We start from the raw sequence: 19,622 nt of genomic DNA, 5'->3' as shown, positions 1-19,622 counted from the left end.
GAGCTCATTCATGACACTAAGGCTCCATTTGGTAACGTTCCAATTTTTCTATCTTTTTATTATTTTGTTCCCTAGAATAATAATTAAAAAAAAGAATATAAATCTGTTTGATAATGTCGCTAATTTTTCTATTTCCTAAAATACAAAAATGACTAAGGAATATATTTGGAACATAAATAAAAAAATAGGAAAAAGTAACTTCTTGTTACCATGAACAATTTAAATAAGTCATTTTTTTTCTTCTTCTTCCTCTTCTAACCGGTATGGAGCTTCGTCACCCACCGCGTCCGCCGCCATCCGCCACCGCTCATTGCTACCTATTGTTATCCACCACTACCGGTGTCCGCCAATCATTTCTCAATGATCGGCTAGATGAGGAGAAGACGAGAGGAGAAAAAGAAAAAAGAAGAAAAAAATCTAAAAATTATTAAAAAATTAAAGAAATTCTATTTCAAAAAAAAAAAAACTCATGAATTTTATCAAACACATTTTTATTCTTTTTTCTATTTTGAGAATAAAAATTTTGTGCAGTTACTAAATGTGTTTTTTTACTCTGAAATTGTTTTAGAGAATAAAAATGGAAAAGAATTATTTCTAAAAAAAAAAATATTCTTGAGAATAAATATTACCAAAGGTACTCTAAGCCTTCTACAGCACCCTTCCTTTCTTATCTGTGACAAGAGCATGCCCTCTCGAAGTACACTCCGACTATCTAACCCTAGTCAAGTGATTAATTGAAGCAGGAACCACCGTGGTTAGTCAAATACTTCCTGACAAATTGCCAGGGAGAGCGAAAGTCCCGTTTTACGCGTTTGAGACGTGTATCGTCTCCAAGGGAAACGAACCGGGCCGCAAACTGGATCTCTAAGGCACAACGCCGAGGCGTCTTACCCTCTATTTGGGCTTTTGTATCCACCGGTGGTGATTTGGGCCATTTTATGTTCTAATACGGACGATCAATTGGCATTACTTGAATGATGAAATTGAAACTCGTTGTTTTAACCAAATGCAAAGGAACATCTGCAATATCCTCCAACGAACTTGTGTACCCGCTAACAAAGCAAAGAATTTGTATTTTTCTCCGTCTTCAGGGAGAAAAAAAAGGGCTTTTGCAAGCCGTAGCAGGAGCTCAACCTATGTATGTAGCTAAAATCTAACGAATTAGCCATAACTCGTCCTCAAATCGCTTTAGTTTAACTTAGTTGCTTGTGCGAAAACTCCTCTGTCTCCCCTCTACAATGAAGAAGAACAATGCTTTACTTAGTTGGCCTACTTAAAGAAATGGAATCACTCCGGAGTGGAGACGGGAAAGCCTCGGAGATGGTATCCCAGGAAAGGTTCTCCTTCTTAGGCCGACGATCCAAGAAAGCAGGTCTCATGGGTCTTTCGACCATCTCGACCTTGCATGTTAACATGGCCACTATCTCCGACATTGGAGGCCTTAAATTAGCATGAGGTTGAAGGCACAAGAAGGCGATGTCCATGGCTTGCAAGACATCCTTCTCTATGAATCCGTCTTCTCGCATTCTTGGGTCTACCAGCTCGATTATCCTCGATCTCTCATATAGTTTCCACGCCTGTCATTACAATTGATCCATGTACAGAGTCAGGAAGTAGTGAAGTCAGCTATCTAAACGAAAAGAAAATCAGATTAACCTGAGAGTAACGATACAAAAAAAGGGCCTACATATTCAGGGAGGTACTGCATTTCTGATGGTAAAGTCAGATCGGTATTTTTCCTGCAACTGGTGATCTCAAGCACGAGAACCCCGAAACTGTAAATGTCGGCCTTTTCAGATAATTCCCCTCTTATAGCATATTCAGGTGCAGTATATCCTCTTGAAGACAATGAGAAAATAAACGTCAGTTAGGATCGACATCATCATGATAAACAACCTTAACTGGTTACTTCAACCAATCAAAAGTTAAATTATTCTCATTCCTTCGAATCGTGTTATCATTAGATTAATTATCTAAGATGAGAATTGGACAAACAGAGGCGTGAATGAAAGAATCTGGCTATTACCACGAGAAAGGTGCTCCTTCTATCCCTTCAACATGATTTCTAGCATTTATGAACAACCGAGCAACTCATTCCTAAGTTTGCACCTCCCAATTTAAGTGCAACATGTGCTCTAAGTTGTCACAGTAATTATTATATAGTAGTACTTACAATGTTCCAGCAAACGTAGTGCTAAGGTATGCTTGATCTTCAGGAAAGAACCTTGCCAGCCCGAAATCGCCAATCCGAGGTTGGAATTTCTCATCAAGAAGAATGTTGCTTGCTTTGATATCTCTATGAACAATTCTCAGGGGTGAATCTTCATGCAAGTACTGCAATCCTCGTGCAATTCCAACAATAATCTGAAACCTGGTTTTCCAGTTGAGGTATTGGTCACTTTTCCCTGTTGACCAGATGAGCTATTTCAGAATTTATAGCCATTAGTCACCTGATATATTTTGCTCACAGTCACACTAATTCCTTGAAATTAGAACAACCTATTGACTTTATAGTTTTTACCACCACAGTTAATTATAAGGCTTGTATTTCAAGTTGTAGCGAAAAACAAAAGGGTTTCTTCCAATCTAAAATTTTTATTTGTTTAACCGTGGCCTAACTCCATTGGTCGCAAGCTGGATGTTTTGGGCATCTTTTCAGTTTATTCAATATAAGGCTTATGGAGGATCACCAGTGAAAAATGGTAGTCATACCAAAACAGCATCTCCATTCTGATGATAAATTTACTCAAACATGTACAGGCAAGAAATGTTGTCTATAGAGAATGCGAGTTATTCCTCTCCATACTCACTTTTTCTGGTTTAGTTATTTTGGCAAACGGAATCTAACCAAGATTGAGACACAAGTGTTCTCTTATAATGTTGGATCTTGAGTTAATAATGGGTAGCTGGAAGAACATGGAAAGGGATCATCAGAGAGGCCAACAGAGAGAGAGAGAGAGAGAGAGAGAGAGAGAGAGAGAGAGAGAGAGAGGTACCATATACAATAAGATCCAAGCTCTTGTTCTTCATGTACTCGTACACTAGGAGTCGTTGTGGCCCATCTGAGCAACAACCGAGGAGGCGGACTAGATTCTTGTGTTGGATGCTTGTTATCATACTAACCTCAGCAAGAAATTCTGATTCTCCTTGCTGGGATTTCTCAAGTGACAGTTTCTTCACAGCAACAAATGTCCCATCTTGTAACTTTCCCTTTTGACGTATTGCATGAAATATATGATTTTAGTGACCAAAGCTCGCGAAATTTAAAGGGCTCTTTCTCTGTAGATTTTTAAATTTGCCAGAGACTTGTTACTTTTGTAGTCAATGTCGAGGATGATTGCAGGAATAAGAAGGCATGGTCCTAGTGACAATTAATGTTACCCAGACGAAAGAAGTCTTGACTTCAATTTCTGTCTTTCCCCTTTCTTATTTGGCTATCGTACAAATTAAGAAAAATTGTTCGAGGAACAAATAACACAAACATCCATTGGACACATTTTGCTCTAGAAAAATTTGCGACTTCAGTGGAACTTTCACACATGAATTTGGTACAAAAGGAGTTCATGTTCTAAGGCTAACAAAACAAAAACAAAACGAGAAGAAAAATGTGAGCATCATTACCCGGTAGACTGGACCAAATCCGCCCACTCCGAGTAGGTTTGCAGGATGGAAGTTTTTAGTTGCCTTCTTCAGGGTGTGGAAGTCAAAATAGCTGATGGTTCGAAGATTTCCGCTGAGGAAGTCTTTCGAGGCTAGATGAAAAGACATATTAACAATTTTAAGGTCCTCTCGAAGAATATATGCCGCACAACTGCATAATGTTTTGTTGTTGAAAGTACCTTTTCGTCCTCTGCTTCGTACAACCAAGTTGCCCAGTTCCTTGGGGATCTTATTTTTCCTTAAGATCAGCAGGACAATCACCAGGAAAAGAAACACGATCACTCCCCCGAGGAAAAACAGAAGAGCTGAAGAGGAGGAGCTCTTCATTGGTAGCACATAAGGTGTTGGAGAGATCACTACGAGCAACACAGAAACATACTAAAATGAGGGACCAAGGAAAAGGAATTATTAGCTTTAATATGACCATAAATAGACTTAAATATGGAATGCTACGATCTAACCCTGCAAGTGGCCTTTTCCTTATGATGTGCAGTCGAAGCTTGTAAGGACTTATTTCACCGAGACATTGGTATAATCAATCACAGTCCAGAAAAAAAATGTTAAATTGGGTCTTCTTTGTTGTCGACCCAGTGCGTCTCACTAGTTTGTGGTCAGTTTGATCTAACAGAACGGATTTTGGACCATAATTTCTAGCATTTCAGGGGAGAATTCGGAAAAAGGTCAGATTGTCAATTGTGTTGGAAATCAAGAAAACGATGGGAATACTGCGTCGCGTGTTATACAGTATCTCTGCCATGATCAGGGTGAAACTAATGGGCAGCCGTCCTCTCTTTTTTTAAGGTCATTACCAATTCTAGTTTGGCCGGAGTTCATGGAGAAGTAGAAGTTGCAAAAGCTGAGGAGGAAAGCACAAAGAGAACGTAGTTTTATAATAAAGATGCTTGTTTCTGCAATAGAGGGGGTTAGAACGAAGAACAAACTAGCATATGCCCAGCTCAATCATAACTGAAGCACCGCAATAGGAATGGTCTGCCTTTGTCATCTAAACTAGTCTCCAATTTACATTCATATTAAAATGGAAGACAATGGACATCTATATGATCTAGAGGAAGAGGAGCAGAGAAGAAATTTTTGACGTAAAATGGACTCAAATTCAATTCAGAAAAAGGTCCAGGTTAACCCGAAAGAGTACCTTGTAATGCGCGAAGGCGCATTCGGAGACGATATAGGCCACTTCCAGTAGAATTCTTCTTTTAGCTCGGGCAAGGAAGGGGTTGTAGCTTGGTAGACAACACTAATGTTTTTGATTCCATGTTTCCATCCTCCGCTTTCTGGCACAACCTTTTTTTTTTTTTTTTTTTGGGGGGGGGGGTGGTGTTGGGGAGAGAGAGAGAGAGACAAATGTCTTTGGGATAATCGATCATCGGACATGTCAAAATTATGTCATAGACCCGATCAATCAAATCTAACAATGAAATGAGGAGAAACAGACAAATGTCCTCATCTGCAAAGCGGCAATATTTTTGTTCAGAGTATTTTATTAGCGCCTTGCTGTAACACTGTAAATTTTTTATGTTCTTTTTGAGTTTAATATTGCATGACAGTGAATTCGATGTGGCTATGAACCCTCGTTCTTCCATTAGCGAACAAAACGACCCAGTCCCTCCGGCGAGCACGCATCGCAAATTTCGGAACGGGAACTTGAGACAAACACCACAGACCAATAAAGAGCACACGTAGTAAAGAAGATAAGAACGCAGAAGATTACCGAACCGTGTCATGCAAGGTTGTTTAGGGTTTTGGTTTATGCAAGAGATGTATAGTCGCACTTACTCAGTTGTCTCACTTATTTAAGTACTTATGCGGAATTTACCTCAATCGCTTGTTTTCTTATACAAACGGTCGAGATAATTGGATAAATTAAAATTTGTGCTTCTAACGGGTTTCTCATGAAGATGATTTATAGATGACAGAAAGGCTATTGAGCTCACCGAGCAATGTTTGGAAAATCAAACTATACCATGAGTTTGACCAATTTGATGGAAAATCAATTAGCTACTATTTGATTCGAGTTACAATGATGTGACAATCTGACCCAAATCATATGGGTTGAGCCTTTAATAATGACCATTTGGCATGGATCTTACTTATAAATAACATCATATGGGTTGAGCCCATCCCACGTTGTAAACATAGGGTGTCATAAACTCCCTCAATTAAACCACTAATGTGGTCACCAACGTTGACTCATACCCTAGCAATGCTTTTAGGGGTGATTTTTCTGGAAAATTATAAGCCCTCATTTAGGATTTGGGACGTCACACATCTTATTTGATTATCAAATGGGTGGCCCTCGTGGATTGAACCAATTGAATGCATCTGTCCACTCACTTTGAAGAAAGTTTAAACTGAATTAGACTGTTTGTTCGATCAGTTCAACTAATAATCGGTCAGTTTATGCCATTTGATTATCAAACGGGTGGCTCGTGGATTGAGTCCATGACAACATCGTATAGTGTCCACCTCTCTACCAAATGGGCTGCCTCGTTGAGGGCTATATTTAATGTAAATGTATTTTATTTAAATTATCTAGAAGTTTTAATTCGAGCAAGACTCAAACCTGCAATGTCCAGGCACAAGAGAAAGCACGCTTGCTCCATTAGCCTGGCCAGAAATTTCAATACATTGATGCACATCAAGTCCCTGAACCCGACAACTTTAAATTGTAGAAGTAAAGCGGGCTTTCACATTACACATGCCTAATCGGACTAGAATAAGTTTGTGATGGCTGTAGTCTCATTTAATAATTGTGGTTAGAAGGGGCTTGAGAAGTCTTTTGCAAAATTAATTTCCTCTTTTGCATCAACCTTAGGGAAAGTTGTCCAAAAAGTTCTAAACCTATTTCACTTTTGTCAATTCAGTTCTAAACTTTTTAATTTTTGCCAATTTAATTCTAAATATTTTCACTTCTTGTCAATTGAGTCCATCCAGTCAATTTTGACTAGAAAATATTGACGTGGACACCGATGGTGCCTAGGGGTGATTGGTTCTCGGTTTGGTCCGGTTCCAAGGTGGAACCGGGAACCGGACTGGGAGAATCGGTTCCCAATTTTGGGAACCATGGACCGGACCGTTTGGTCCTAGGCTCGAGAACCGGACCGGACCATCGGTTCTGGTCCGGTCCGGTCCAGTCCAACAAAATCGGCACTTCCTTTTTTCACTAAAGAACAATCATGCCCTGGACCAATAAATCCAATTCGGTTCCCGGGCAATCTAATAAAACTACTCACACATGTTCCCACGTGCAAAATATTCAAACTTCACTTGCGTGAATATCAATCATAGTTTATGTGTTTCACGCTTAATTTTAAGCATAAAAGCCATGAACAACTAGCTTTGAATGTTTAGTTGATGTGGGACTCTTTGAGGCTTAAAGTGCCTTGTCGTTTGCAAGTGAGGGGAGCAAGAGAGAGAGTGTGAGCATGAGGAACTCTTAGAGCGTTGTCCTACGATCAAGGGAAAGATGAGTATCCATCGGTCTAATTCAAAGAGCGGCAATGGTTATAGAGACAGATGAATCTACAAAAAGCATAGTTATGGCAAGACCCATGATAGCATGGGAAGCTACAAAAGTCGTGGAAAATGGAGAATATGCACGGGAGGGCGACCTTCACTCATCTAGATCAACTAGAAATGCTCTCTTAGTCTCAAGCAGACAGATCATTCTTTTCTAAACATCTGAGAGTGACACCTACGTAAGATTTTAGTTGCTAGGATTTTGCAATTCACAAAGTATTGTTGATACACTAACATGTAGCATGAGGAAAGAACAACGAAGATGAAACTAACAAGTAAGTTTTTTTTTTTATAAATAAAAAGTAACAACAAGAGATTTGGTGGTCTCTTGGCCACATAAGAGGTTGTTACCTCAATTGCAATTCCGATTGCAATAAGTTTCATATATAATATTCATATATTATGTGTTTTATATATTATATGTATATAAATTATATATAAAAAAATTTGGTCCGGTCCGATCGGTTTGGTCGGTCTGGTTCCCACCTTGGAACCATGAATCGGACCAACCGGACGCCAGTTCCAAGATTAGGAACTGGGAACCGGACTACCGACCGTGGGAACTGCCCAAAACTGGTCGATCTGGTCCAGTTCGATCCCAGTTCGGGCGGTTTCCATTGCACACTCCTAATGGTGTCACGTAGAACTACTGGTATTGACGTGAACAATTTTTAATAATATTTTAATATTTTTTGAATTTTTCTTTTTTTTTTCTTTTTGACTTTCTTCTTTTCCTTTTCCAGTGGCCGATCGGCCACAAGCGACAGTTAGCTGGCCTTGCTAGCCACAGGTGTGGCTTGACCAAGCGAGGAAAGCCCTCGCCTAAGTAAGGCCAACCCTCACCCAAGTTAAGGTTGCCTCGCCGGGCGTCAATCGTGCAAAGGTGATGTTAGTGAGGTTGCCTTGGCCTAGGTGAGGGCAACACTTGCTTGGGTGAGCCTTGGCAAGGACTCCCCTCGCTAGATCTAGCGAGGCCGGCCCTCGCCCAAGCTAGGCTGGCCTCACTTGGAGTTGTAGTTGCCCGACCGACGCCCAAAGCAAGGCCGCCTTGGCTTGGGCAAAGGTTGGTCTTGCCTGATTTGGCATAGGTGAGGTTGACCCTTGCTAGGCCACACCTCAGCAAGGGCTCCCCTTGTCAGGGCTCGCCCTCATCTGGTTAGGCCTCGCCTATGGCGGGGCGAGGCCAACTGGCCAACCACCAGAAAAGAAAAAGAGTAAAGCCAAAAAGGAAATTAGAAAAGATAAGATAAGATAATAAAAATTCAATAAAATATTAAAATATTGTTAAAATTATTCGTGGCAACGGCACCACCACGTCCACATTAGCATTTTTCGATTAAAATTGGATAGATGGACTCAATTGGTAAGAAGTGAAAATATTTAGGATTGAATTGACAAAATTAACAAATTTATGATTGAATTGATAAAAATGCAATAGGTTCAGACCTTTTGGACAATTTCCCCCCACAGCTTATGATGGCAAGAGTATCATTTGGACTTTCTCATTTTGGCCCAAGTTTTCTTGCAATTTAATTATAAATTGAATTTCGAATCAATCGGAATTAACTTTGAGCCACAATCAACAAAAAATTTCCCGCTTGTCTCTTCTGATGCGTGATGGGGTGAGTGATTCCAGAACGGAAATTTTTTAGAGGAGATTTTAGTGGTTAAGTGTATGGAGTAGTTATACGAGGAAGAAATGAAAAGGACTAAGAAAAGATAGAACGATCTCCTTCCATTTTATAAAGGCCACGCCACCAACCGAGGATGAGGATTGAGATCTATGAAGCTCACCACCAAGGCCTAAAGCTTCCACCAGCCAAGGATAAAGGACTTCGGGATAAGAGAAGCTCACCACCAAGGCCTAAAGATTCCACCAACTAAGGATAAAGGGCTTCTTGGCTCACCACCAATGAGTGATCTACGCTCCAAGGATAAAGAGACCGAAATGAGTTATCCACTCTCCGAAGGAGTTCACTCAAACAGAGGAAATCTCACCATTTCATTGATCAAATTCGTATATCCCATACATTGAATAGTTCTCCCCTATTTATAGGAGGATTTTAGCCTTAGGAAATATTAAAACAAACTTTAATGACCTAGGAACTTAAATGTTTGACTCTTGAGCTACATAAAAATAAAGACACCTAGGAACTTACGAAAAGCCTTTATTAACACGGGAACTAAATGCCTTTAATCTTCGGCCTTCCGCATTCTCGAACCTTTAGCTTTCCATATTCTTGAACCTTTGGCTTTCAATATTCTTGAACCGCATTTGAACTAACCTTCCCAAAATTCGTGCTCCTCCCTTGACTAGAAAATAATCCTGTTGAAACTTCATCAATTGGTCATACAAGATATCTAAAATGGCCTCCCATTGACAGTTATCGATATACCACAAAGTACTGATAAGTAATTAACATTGTTCATTCAAAATGATCAATCGAAGCACATAATGCCCAACTTCCTTATTAGCTTGGATAAGCATCGATGGTTCTGAGTTGGTCAATGGAGTTATGTTGGATGCTCCCGCATCATCCTCCCCAGGTTGTTTGAGATTTTTCCTCAAATCTAGAAGGTTTTCATCCTCCAAGTAAGGAGCAAGGTCTCCCATGTTGAATGTTGCCGAAACTCCAAACTCTCCCGAAAGGTCAATCTTGTAAGCATTGTCACCAATTCGCTCAATAACTTTAAAGGGACCATTAGCTCTAGGCATGAGCTTGTTCTTTCGTCGAAATGGAAATCTCTCATTCCTCAAGTGAAGCCATACAAGATCGCCCGGTTGAAATTGAGTCTTCTTGCGATGTTGATTAGCTTTCTTCTTGTAAGATTCGTTGGCCTTTTCAATCTTGGATCGAATCTGCTCATGGAACTTCTTCTTTGATTCAGCTCTTTTCTTGCCATCAAAGCTTACTTGAGAGTTAGATGGAATTGGAATCAAATCAATGGGTGTGAGAGGATTAATTCCATACACAACTTCAAATGGCGATCAACCAGTAGTATAACTTGGTGATCAATTGTAAGCAAATTCAGCATGTGCAAGCTTTAACTCCCAATCTTTCAAAGATTTACTCACCATACCACGAAGAAGAGTGGTTAGAGTACGATTTGTCACCTCCGTTTGGCCATCGGTTTGTGGATGACAAGCTATGCTGAATAGGAGTCTTGTACCAAGCATTCTCCATAGAGTCCTCTAGAAGTAGCTTAAAAACTTGGAATCACAATCCGACACAATGGTCTTTGGTACTCCATGAATGCGAATAATCTCTTTGAAATATAATTCAGCAATATGAGATGCATCATTGGTCTTCTAACGTGGCACGAAATGAGCCATTTTAGAGAACCGATCGACGAACACCATGATAGCATCTTTTCTTCTTTGAGTTATTGGTAGAGCCACAATGAAATCCATGCTAACATCTTCCTAAGGCTGCAATGGTACCGGAAGTTGAGTAGACAAACCTTGATGAAAATGGCTTTTTGATCTTTGACAAGTTGCACACCTTGAGATGATAGCATACACATCTCCACTCATCTTTGGCCAATAGGAATGCTCTTGAAGAACCTCAAGAGTTTTGTTAATACCAAATTGACCAGCCAATCCTCCACCATGTGCCTCTCGAATAAGCAATTCGCGAAAAGAACTCTTCGGAACACATAATTGATTTCCTTTAAAAAGAAACCCATCTTGCAAAGAATATATACCTTGAACTCCCCACTTGCAATTGTTGATGATGGATGAGAACTCCGCATCTTCAGAATAAAGTTCTTTCATTGATTGAAATCCAAGAATCCTAGAGTCCATAACAACAAGCATAGAATATCTTCTCGATAAAGAATCTGCTACAACATTAGTGTGCCCAGGTTTATATTTTGAGACAAAAGAAAGTGATTGAAGAAATTCTACCCATTTTGCATGTCTAGAATTAAGCTTGAGTTGGCCGCTAATAAACTTAAGCGCCTCATGATTAGAATGAAGGACAAATTGTTTTGGCCTCAAATAATGACTCCAATGATCAAGAGCTCGAACAATGGCGTATAACTCTTTGTCATGAGTTGAATAATTCCTCTTGGAATCGGATAACTTTTCGCTGAAATATGCCAATGGCTTTTGTGCTTGCACCAGAACAGTACCAATACCAACTCCGCTTGCATCACACTCAACTTCAAATACTTTATCAAAATCAGGAAGTGCAAGAATAGGGGACTCACAAAGTTTTTGCTTGATTACCTCAAAGGCGTTTTGAGCAGCCTTTGTCCATTCAAAAGCATCATTCTTCATGCATTCAGTTATAGGAGCCATGACGGTACTAAATTTTTTGACAAAACGTCGATAGAAAGAAACAAGTCCATGAAAACTTCTTACATCAGAAAGACTTCGGAACCGGCCAAGTTTCATAGCTTCCACCTTGGCTTCATCAATAGAGATTCCATCTTTGGAAACCACATAACTAAGAAACACAATGCTTGGAGAGAAGAACTCGCATTTCTCCATTTTAGCATATAGTTTTCGTTCTCTCAAGACAAATGAGAGATATGCTCCTCCTCGTTCCTGCTATAAACAAGAATATCGTCGAAATAAACAACGACAAATTGACCAATAAAAGGACGAAGAACATCATTCATAAGTCTCATGAAGGTACTTGGAGCATTAGATAATCCGAATGGCATAACCAACCACTCATAAAAGCCTCCCTTGGTCTTGAAAGCCATCTTCCATTCTTCACCTTCTCGCATTCTGATTTGATAATAACCACTCAGCAAATCTATCTTTGAAAATACAAAAGAACCATATAATTCATCAAGCATATCATCAAGTCTAGGTATAGAGTACCTATACTTAATGGTGATATTGTTGATGGCCCGGCTATCAACACACATTCGGTATGTACCATCATTCTTAGGTACAAGTAGAGCTGGAACAGAACAGGGACTCATGCTTTCTCGGACGTATCCTTTGACAATAAGTTCATAGACTTGTCTTTGCAACTCATTTGTTTCCTCTAGATTGTATCGATAAGCTGGCTTGTTTGGTAGTGGAGCATTGGGGATCAAATCAATTTGATGCTCAATACCTCTTATGAGAAGTAATCCTGGTGGCAAATCCTCCGACAACACATCTGCAAATTCTTTCAACAAGCAATGCATTTTTGAATGTATGGGTCGCCCTATCTCACTCTTTTTCTCGACTACAAGCAAAGCAAATATATTCTTTTGTTTGCTAATGGCTCTCTCAACCCGTGTCTCACTCAAGAACAGATTTTCCTTACAAGTGTTTGCCTCTCTAGGTTGATTATTATGTATCAAAGAATGATTCAAAGGTAAAAGAGTAACGTATTTTTGTTCCTTATGAAAAGAGTATGTGTTTTTCCGACCATCATGCATAGCCTTTATATCAAATTGTCACAGTCTACCCAATAATAAGTGGCATGCCTCCATAGGAATCACATCACATACAACCTCATCTTGATAGTTCTTCCCAATAAAAAATGATATAAGAACGCGTTTGGTTACCTTGAGTTCATTCCATTGATTGAGTCATTAGAGCTTGTATGGTTGAGAATGTTTCATTGTTGGAAGCTTCAGCTTGTTGACAAAAGTTGTCGAAGCAACATTGGTGCAGCTCCCACCATCGATAATCACCGAACACACCTTTCCGTTAATAGTGCAACGGGTGTGAAATATATTATCCCTTTGTTCTTTATAGGAGAAATTTCAACATGCAATGCTCTTCGGATGATCAACAGCTCGCCATCGTCAGCTTTCTCCACAACTTCTTCTTCCCCATCAGATTCATAAATATTTTGGTCTTGATCGCCCCTAGCCTCTTGAAGCGCCGAGTTAATCTCCTCAATTTCTTGAAGAGTCATAACTCTCCGATTTGGACAATTTACTTGTAAATGCCCAAAACCATGGCACTTAAAGCATTTCCTTGCATCGCCTTCAAACTTCTTTTGGACTTCTTTGGAAGGCTTTGCAATTTTTTCCTTGCCTTTGTCTTTTGTCGACGTACTCTCGCCCTTGCTTGAGGAAGCACTCCTAAAATAGGATGTTGCTTTTGTTGAGGTTCTGGAGGAAAACCTCTTGCTCTTTAATTGTTTTTCAACTTTTATGTGTAACTTGCCAATAAGGTTGAAGTTCAATCATATCAGTAATTTCTCGATTCATGCCGCCAAGGTAACGAGCAATGATTTGCTCAGGAACTTCTGGAACTTCACTCCTCATTTCGAGTTGTTCAAACTCACAAATGTATTCTTCAACACTCATCCCTTGTTGTCTTAGGGAATTAAGTTTGAGGAAGAGATCTTGCTTATAGTTGTCAAGCAATAACCTCTTCTTCATCAACTTCTTGAGTTTTTCCCAAGACTTGATTCAGCATTTTCCTTCCCTTGCTCATTGATGCTTTAGATTCTCCCACCCTATAGAAGCATATTTGGTCAGCTTTAGGATAGCAACATTACATTTCTTCTCATATGAATAGGACTTGAAGTCAAAAATTCGTTCGGTTGTATGTAGCCAATCCATAAAGTCGTCGGAATTGAGATTACCGTCAAACTCAGGGACCTCCACTTTAATTTCTCTTTCATCCTCCTTATGCCTCCCTCTTCGTCTTCATCTTCAAATTGGAGATTTAGAATCACTAGAGTGCATAATCGTTCGGTTGTCTCCAGTGGACTCGGAATCGCCATCAGAATTTTGACGAGATTCAAAATCGTCACACTGATGCCGTTCATTGGGACACCTTTCTGGCTATCCTTGTCTCGCTGGATTCTCTAGAAGATTGAGGACACGCTCCATTTGTTGCTGAAGATTTTGGATAGCATGATCTCGCCTTTCGTTGTGCGCTTGCTCCAAAGTCAAGCCTCTTGGAACTTGATCATCCATAAAAAATTTGTAATAGAAGAAATTAAGGAATCACTCAAATGAGTTGAACCTTGAGCTCTAATACCAATCTTTTGATATGTGATGGGGTGAGTGATTCCAAAACGAAATTTTTTTAGAGGGGATTTTAGTGGTTAAGTGTATGGAGTAGTGTATACGAGGAAGAAACGAAAATGACAAAGAAAAGATAGAACGATCTCCTTCCAAGGTATAAAGGCCACGCCACCAACCGAGGATGAGGGTCAAGATCTACAAAGCTTACCACTAAGGCCTAAAGCTTCCACCAGCCAAGGATAAAGGACTTCGAGATAGGAGATGCTCACCACCAAGGCCTAAAGATTCCACCAGCCAAGGATAAAGGGCTTCTTAGCTCACCACCAAGGAGTGATCTATGCTCCATGGATAAAGAGACCGAAAGGAGTTATCCACTCTCCGAAGGAGTTCACTCAAGTAGAGGAAATCTCACAATTTCATTGATCAAATTCATATCTCCCATACACTAAATAGTTTTCCCCTATTTAGGAGGATTTTAGCCTTAGGAGATATTAAAACAAACTTTAATGACCTAGGAACTTAAATGTTCGACTCTTGAGCTACATAAAAATAAAGACACCTAGGAACTTAAGAAAAGCCTTTATTAACACGGGAACTAAATGCCTTTAATCTTCGGCTTTCCGCATTCTCGAACCTTTAGTTTTCCATATTCTTGAACCTTTGGCTTTCCATATCCTTGAACCACATTCGTGAACTAGCCTTCCCAAAATTCGTGCTTCTCCCTTGACTAGAAAATAATTCTCTTGAAACTTCATCAATTGGTCATACAAGATATCTAATATGGCCTCCCATTGATTGTTATCGATATACCACAAAGTATCGATAAATAATTAACATTATTCATTCAAAATGATCAATCGAAGCACATAATGCCCAACTTCCTTATTGGCTTGGATAAGCATCGATGGTTCTGAATTGGTCGATGGAGCTACATTGGATGCTTCTGCATCATCTTCCATGCATGTGCATGTAGGAACGTGCCACTGGCGCATGCAAATAAGCAAAGGTTGCATTGAACTGTTGAACTTTCCCGATTATGGACATGAATCTAGCTCGCTAGAAGGGAAGGATGACATTCTTTTTTCCTCGATTGGGGTTGAACTTAAGCAATGGCGGAAACATATCTGAATGTGAATTAGAGATACAACAAGCCCAAGAAATCAACTGTTTGCGATTCTTGTACGTGCTTTTACATTTCATTTGTTTCACCGAAAAGAGCAATTTGAGGAATATTTTTCTAATCTTAATCGTTTTAATGCTTAGAAAATGATTCACATTTCCTCCGGGTTGTAAATTATCTCTTACGAAAAATCAAACACACGTCCTCAAGCGTTGGTCATTAAGCGAAAGTGGATTTAATCATCTTGTAAAAACCTTGAAAGGTCATCATTTTCGGCCATTTTTGGCCATAGTCGACCCGTTAGTTCATATACTTGTGAGATAAATATTGACGAATTCTGCTATAGTTTTGCTGTGAGAATATCATGCTCTATTGATCAATTCTTGAACTCAACTCTGAACTCGTCAACTGATCCATCTCAATTCTTATTCCTACATGTAAAAACCAATTTTGGCCACAACATAATTCAGTGGGTTCAAGTTTGAAGATGTCGATTTAATGGACTAGGTAGCGATTTCATGGTTGCTAATCAACTACCAAGGCTAATAATATACAAATTTGTTATTGAATTTGAAGCTACTAATTGACTACCTCATGATGGGAGGCTGTTTTGATAAATTTCCACCACTATTTGATGATCTTCTAATATGTCTATTGGGCTCCCAAGAGTTTGTCAACACTTGATTTTTAGCCGACGCGTCATTAAAGGTAAAAACTTGAACGTAAGGTTTCTGATCACGACGAAACCCATTTCTTGAGTCAAAAGTGTCATTTTTAGTTTCGTTTTCTTTAGCCTGTCATTTCTAAGTAATTTCCTATCATTTTTAACAAAAACCAAAAAGTCAAAAAATTGACTTTTGAGTTAATTTTTGGTCAACTATTGACTAAAGGTCAATCCTCAGTCAAAATTTGGCTTTTTGCACAAAAAGATCCAAATTAGTCTTGATAATACTTTGACCACAAAAATTTTGGGAAAATTCAAAGTTTTAATCATAAAATCAATCGTTTAGTGAAAAGTTAACAGTCATCAACCTTTTGACCAAAAAAGGGAAAAATATAAGAACTCACAAATCGTCTTGTTTTAGCTTTAATTTGACTTTAGCATAATTTTTTTTTTTTTTGTGAAAATCGATTAAGAACCTTATCTTCCGAATTTTTTGGTTTTAGATTTAAAATTGACCAAAAATAAAATTACTTTCATTATATTCACATTTTGGCTTAGTTTCTTTTACAACATTTAATCAAGACGCTATTTTGAAATCACTCATGTGACCATTTCAGTGATTTGGCATATCAGGATGAAAATTGCCATTTTTAGCACTAATTAGGGGTTCGAATAAATTCTGTATGGATTGCTTGCCGGCATTTCCATTCAACTCATTTTCTTAAATTAAATCCAAATCCAAGATCAATTTTAGCAAAGTCAATTGGGGAACCTCTGATTTGATTAGGAGTGAGCATGGTCCGAGTTGGGCCAGTCCACCCCTTAACCCTAGAACCAACCCGCACAATACCGGTTCTCAATTTTTGGGACCGAAGACTGATCCTATGAAGCTTGGGATCGAGGACCGAAGTGACCCAATGGGTTTGGTCCGGTTCTAGGGTCAACCCGGGACCAGTCGATAATTTTTTATTTTATTTTTTGTACTTGTTAAAAAAATAATTAAGGACTGGACTGACCCAATGGGTTCGGTTCGGTTCAAGGTCAACCCAAGACTAACCAATAATTTTTTATTTCATTTTTTGTACTCCTTGAAAGGACAATCAAGAACCGTACTGACCTGATGGATTCGATGATGAGCGAGCTTAGCTAAGGAAGGCACGCGGTGAGGGTCAAGTGGGGTGAGCATCGAATAGAATGAGCATCGAATGTTGAGCGAGGAGCAACAAGCCAAGCGAGCATCAAGCAGTGAGTGGCATGAGTAACCCAAAGCGAGTGAGGTGAGTATCGAGTGGTGATTTTTCGATTTTGGCAAATTGAAGACTAAGAGGACAAAAAAGACAAAAGAGAACTAATATTAGAGAAGGATGCTATAAGGTGCCTTTTTGGACTCCGCGAGGACTCCTCACAAAAACATTTTCCTCCGTAAATTATGACTATTAACATCATAAAAGATATTAAAAACCTAAGTTATTAAATAACAATGTAATACTTGAATTCCTTATGTTATTGATGCCATTTATTTTAAAATTTTCTATATATAAAAAAATTATAAATAATATTATATATAGAGAGTTAGGGTTGGTCCGGGTTGGATCGACCAAAAACTCTCAAGACCGAGGACCGACCTGCACGGTGTTGGTTTAGGAGTTCTAGGACCGAGGACCGACCCAGTCTCCTTGGGAACTGGACCAGGACCGATAAGGTTGGGCCGGTCCAGGGTTGGTCCAGGGTTGGTCCAGGGTTGACCCTGGAACGATGTTCTCCCTTAAATTTGATGGATTTAGCTTACTTGAACTTAAGAAATCCTAGCTAATGAGCTTCAACTAGTGCAATTCAAGTTCACCTATTCTAGACTAGAGTTTAATTTGATCAATTGAGGTTCAATTTCGACATTGGCCTTCAATTTAATTTTGGCATAAAGGTTGTACCTTCATTTTAGTGTCAATTTGGGTGAAACAAGCCATCATGAATGTAGGTAATTGAACCCGTTGATATTGTGTGATATTAACTGAATTCAATTTCAATCAATTTGCATTTCAAGATGGAAAATTACACAAATTGCGCTAATTGGAACACTCATTGAGTATATTCATGATTTCAACGTTATTAAGGTGATTAAACCAATTAGAACCAATGGAGATGTTTTTACAAGGTTTAATTGGTTGAATTTCATCAAAATCGGATAATTTCTTTTCAAATTAGCCCATTTCGTCTCCTAATTGAACAAAGGTTTTTTGCAATAAAGTCCCTAGAGGACTAAATTGTACTAATTAAAAAAAGGTAAGGAACTGATCGAACCGATCAAAACTGGTTTGGACCAGTCTGACTAACCTTTGCCAGAAAATGGCCGAGCCACCATCGGCAAGGCCAAGCCTTGGTCAACCTTCCCTTACCCTATTGTATGAAATTACAAGTTTGCCCTTAGTGAAATTACAAAATTGCCCTCGGATTTATGAAATTACAAAATGCCCCCAATTAACCCTTAATTCCACAATTATTCATGACCATCAATTAAGAGTTCATTTTAGCCATTCAAATGGACATGTGCATATTATTAACCAATCATAAGTTAGCTTAATGGCTAAGTAAGTTAGTTAGGCTGGAAAGATTACATTCTAGGACTTGGATCAATCCAAGGGGTAGGATGTGATCTTACAAAGGGTTATACAACCCATTTTCCCTCCAAAATTGTGGGGGCTCTAAAAAAAATTTCATATCCACTTTCTCTCAATGGCTCTCTCTCTCTCTCTTGACAAATTCCTTTCGCCGCCATCCACTGCCTCACTTTGACCATCCCTGTGGTAGACGCCGGCCCCTCCAATAATCACTGTGTATTAAATTTATTCACATAAAAACTAATCAATCAAGAAAAACCGATCCATATATGATTGTAAAACATTAAGATCAATAAATACAGCGGAATTAAAGTGTACCTGTTTAAGCCATTGCTTCACTTGAAGAAAAATAGATCAATATGATAATCAACGATTTATCGGAATGCTAGATATTCCTCTCTATGACCTATTTCAGTATAGCAACTTTCAATGGGATTAAAGCAAGCGATAGGTATAACCTACCATTTTATAGGCTAGAGAGGGGACTTAGCAAACCCTAATCAACAGTGTGTCAACTGGGCCCTTCCCATTACGAGCTTCAGTCAAACACAATTGCCTACACTTTACTGCTCAAATCAGACCCATTATCAATAGATGCTAATACCAAATTCAATCATATCACTTTAGGGTTCAACAAATATTGGAATATCCATTAACCTGATTATTTAAAATAGAAAATTAATTAATTAATGTAAGTCCATATTATAGAAACTTTCCAGCATTCTCCCATTTGGGCTACATTAATTAACTTATTTGATTTTGAAAAATATTTTATATTGAAAACGACACTATCGGGTTAATAACTAAAAATTTTGTTTTATGTGGCCACAACTTTAAAAAATAATATTCCAATAATGGCATATCAAAACCAATCCAATCCTATATAACCTCAATATAGGACTATGTAAATCAATGTGTTAAGAAATGCCACAACACAAGACATTCCATAATCACATATAATAAGTATTATATTTTCATGGATCATGGGCCTAGTAGTGTAGTAAGAAATAGTGCCAACGTGTGATCAAAATATACACTATTTCTTATCGGTTCTCAATGCAATTTCTCAACGACATGAAATTGCATTAAC

At 38.8% G+C, this 19,622-nt stretch overlaps 1 protein-coding gene across 1 annotated transcript; it reads right to left on the bottom strand.

Moving 5' to 3' along the window:
• Window positions 1-1,256: 1,256 nt before the first annotated feature.
• LOC104439573 (putative serine/threonine-protein kinase) lies at window positions 1,257-4,004 on the bottom strand. Its single transcript, XM_010052623.2, has 6 exons — window positions 3,840-4,004; window positions 3,622-3,752; window positions 2,997-3,210; window positions 2,174-2,405; window positions 1,688-1,838; window positions 1,257-1,577 (listed from the first exon to the last, which is right to left on the bottom strand). The coding sequence occupies exons 1-6, from the start codon at window positions 3,985-3,987 to the stop codon at window positions 1,257-1,259; spliced, it is 1,197 nt and encodes a 398-aa protein (XP_010050925.1). The 5' UTR covers window positions 3,988-4,004.
• Window positions 4,005-19,622: the final 15,618 nt, after the last annotated feature.

This window comes from Eucalyptus grandis, chromosome 3, assembly GCF_016545825.1.
Source record: "Eucalyptus grandis isolate ANBG69807.140 chromosome 3, ASM1654582v1, whole genome shotgun sequence".
In the NCBI taxonomy this organism is placed as follows: Eukaryota; Viridiplantae; Streptophyta; class Magnoliopsida; order Myrtales; family Myrtaceae; genus Eucalyptus; species Eucalyptus grandis.
The sequence above is the reverse complement of the archived record's forward strand: the minus strand, read 5'-3'. Positions and strand labels throughout refer to the sequence as shown.

Coding starts and splice junctions, on each gene's coding strand:
- LOC104439573 (XM_010052623.2), bottom strand. CDS start 3,987: ATGAAGAGCTCCTCCTCTTCAGCTCTTCTGTTTTTCCTCGGGGGAGTG. Junction 3,753..3,839: donor ACGAAGCAGAGGACGAAAAG/GTACTTTCAACA, acceptor CTTTTCATCTAG/CCTCGAAAGACTTCCTCAGC. Junction 1,839..2,173: donor ACTACGTTTGCTGGAACATT/GTAAGTACTACT, acceptor ATTGTCTTCAAG/AGGATATACTGCACCTGAAT.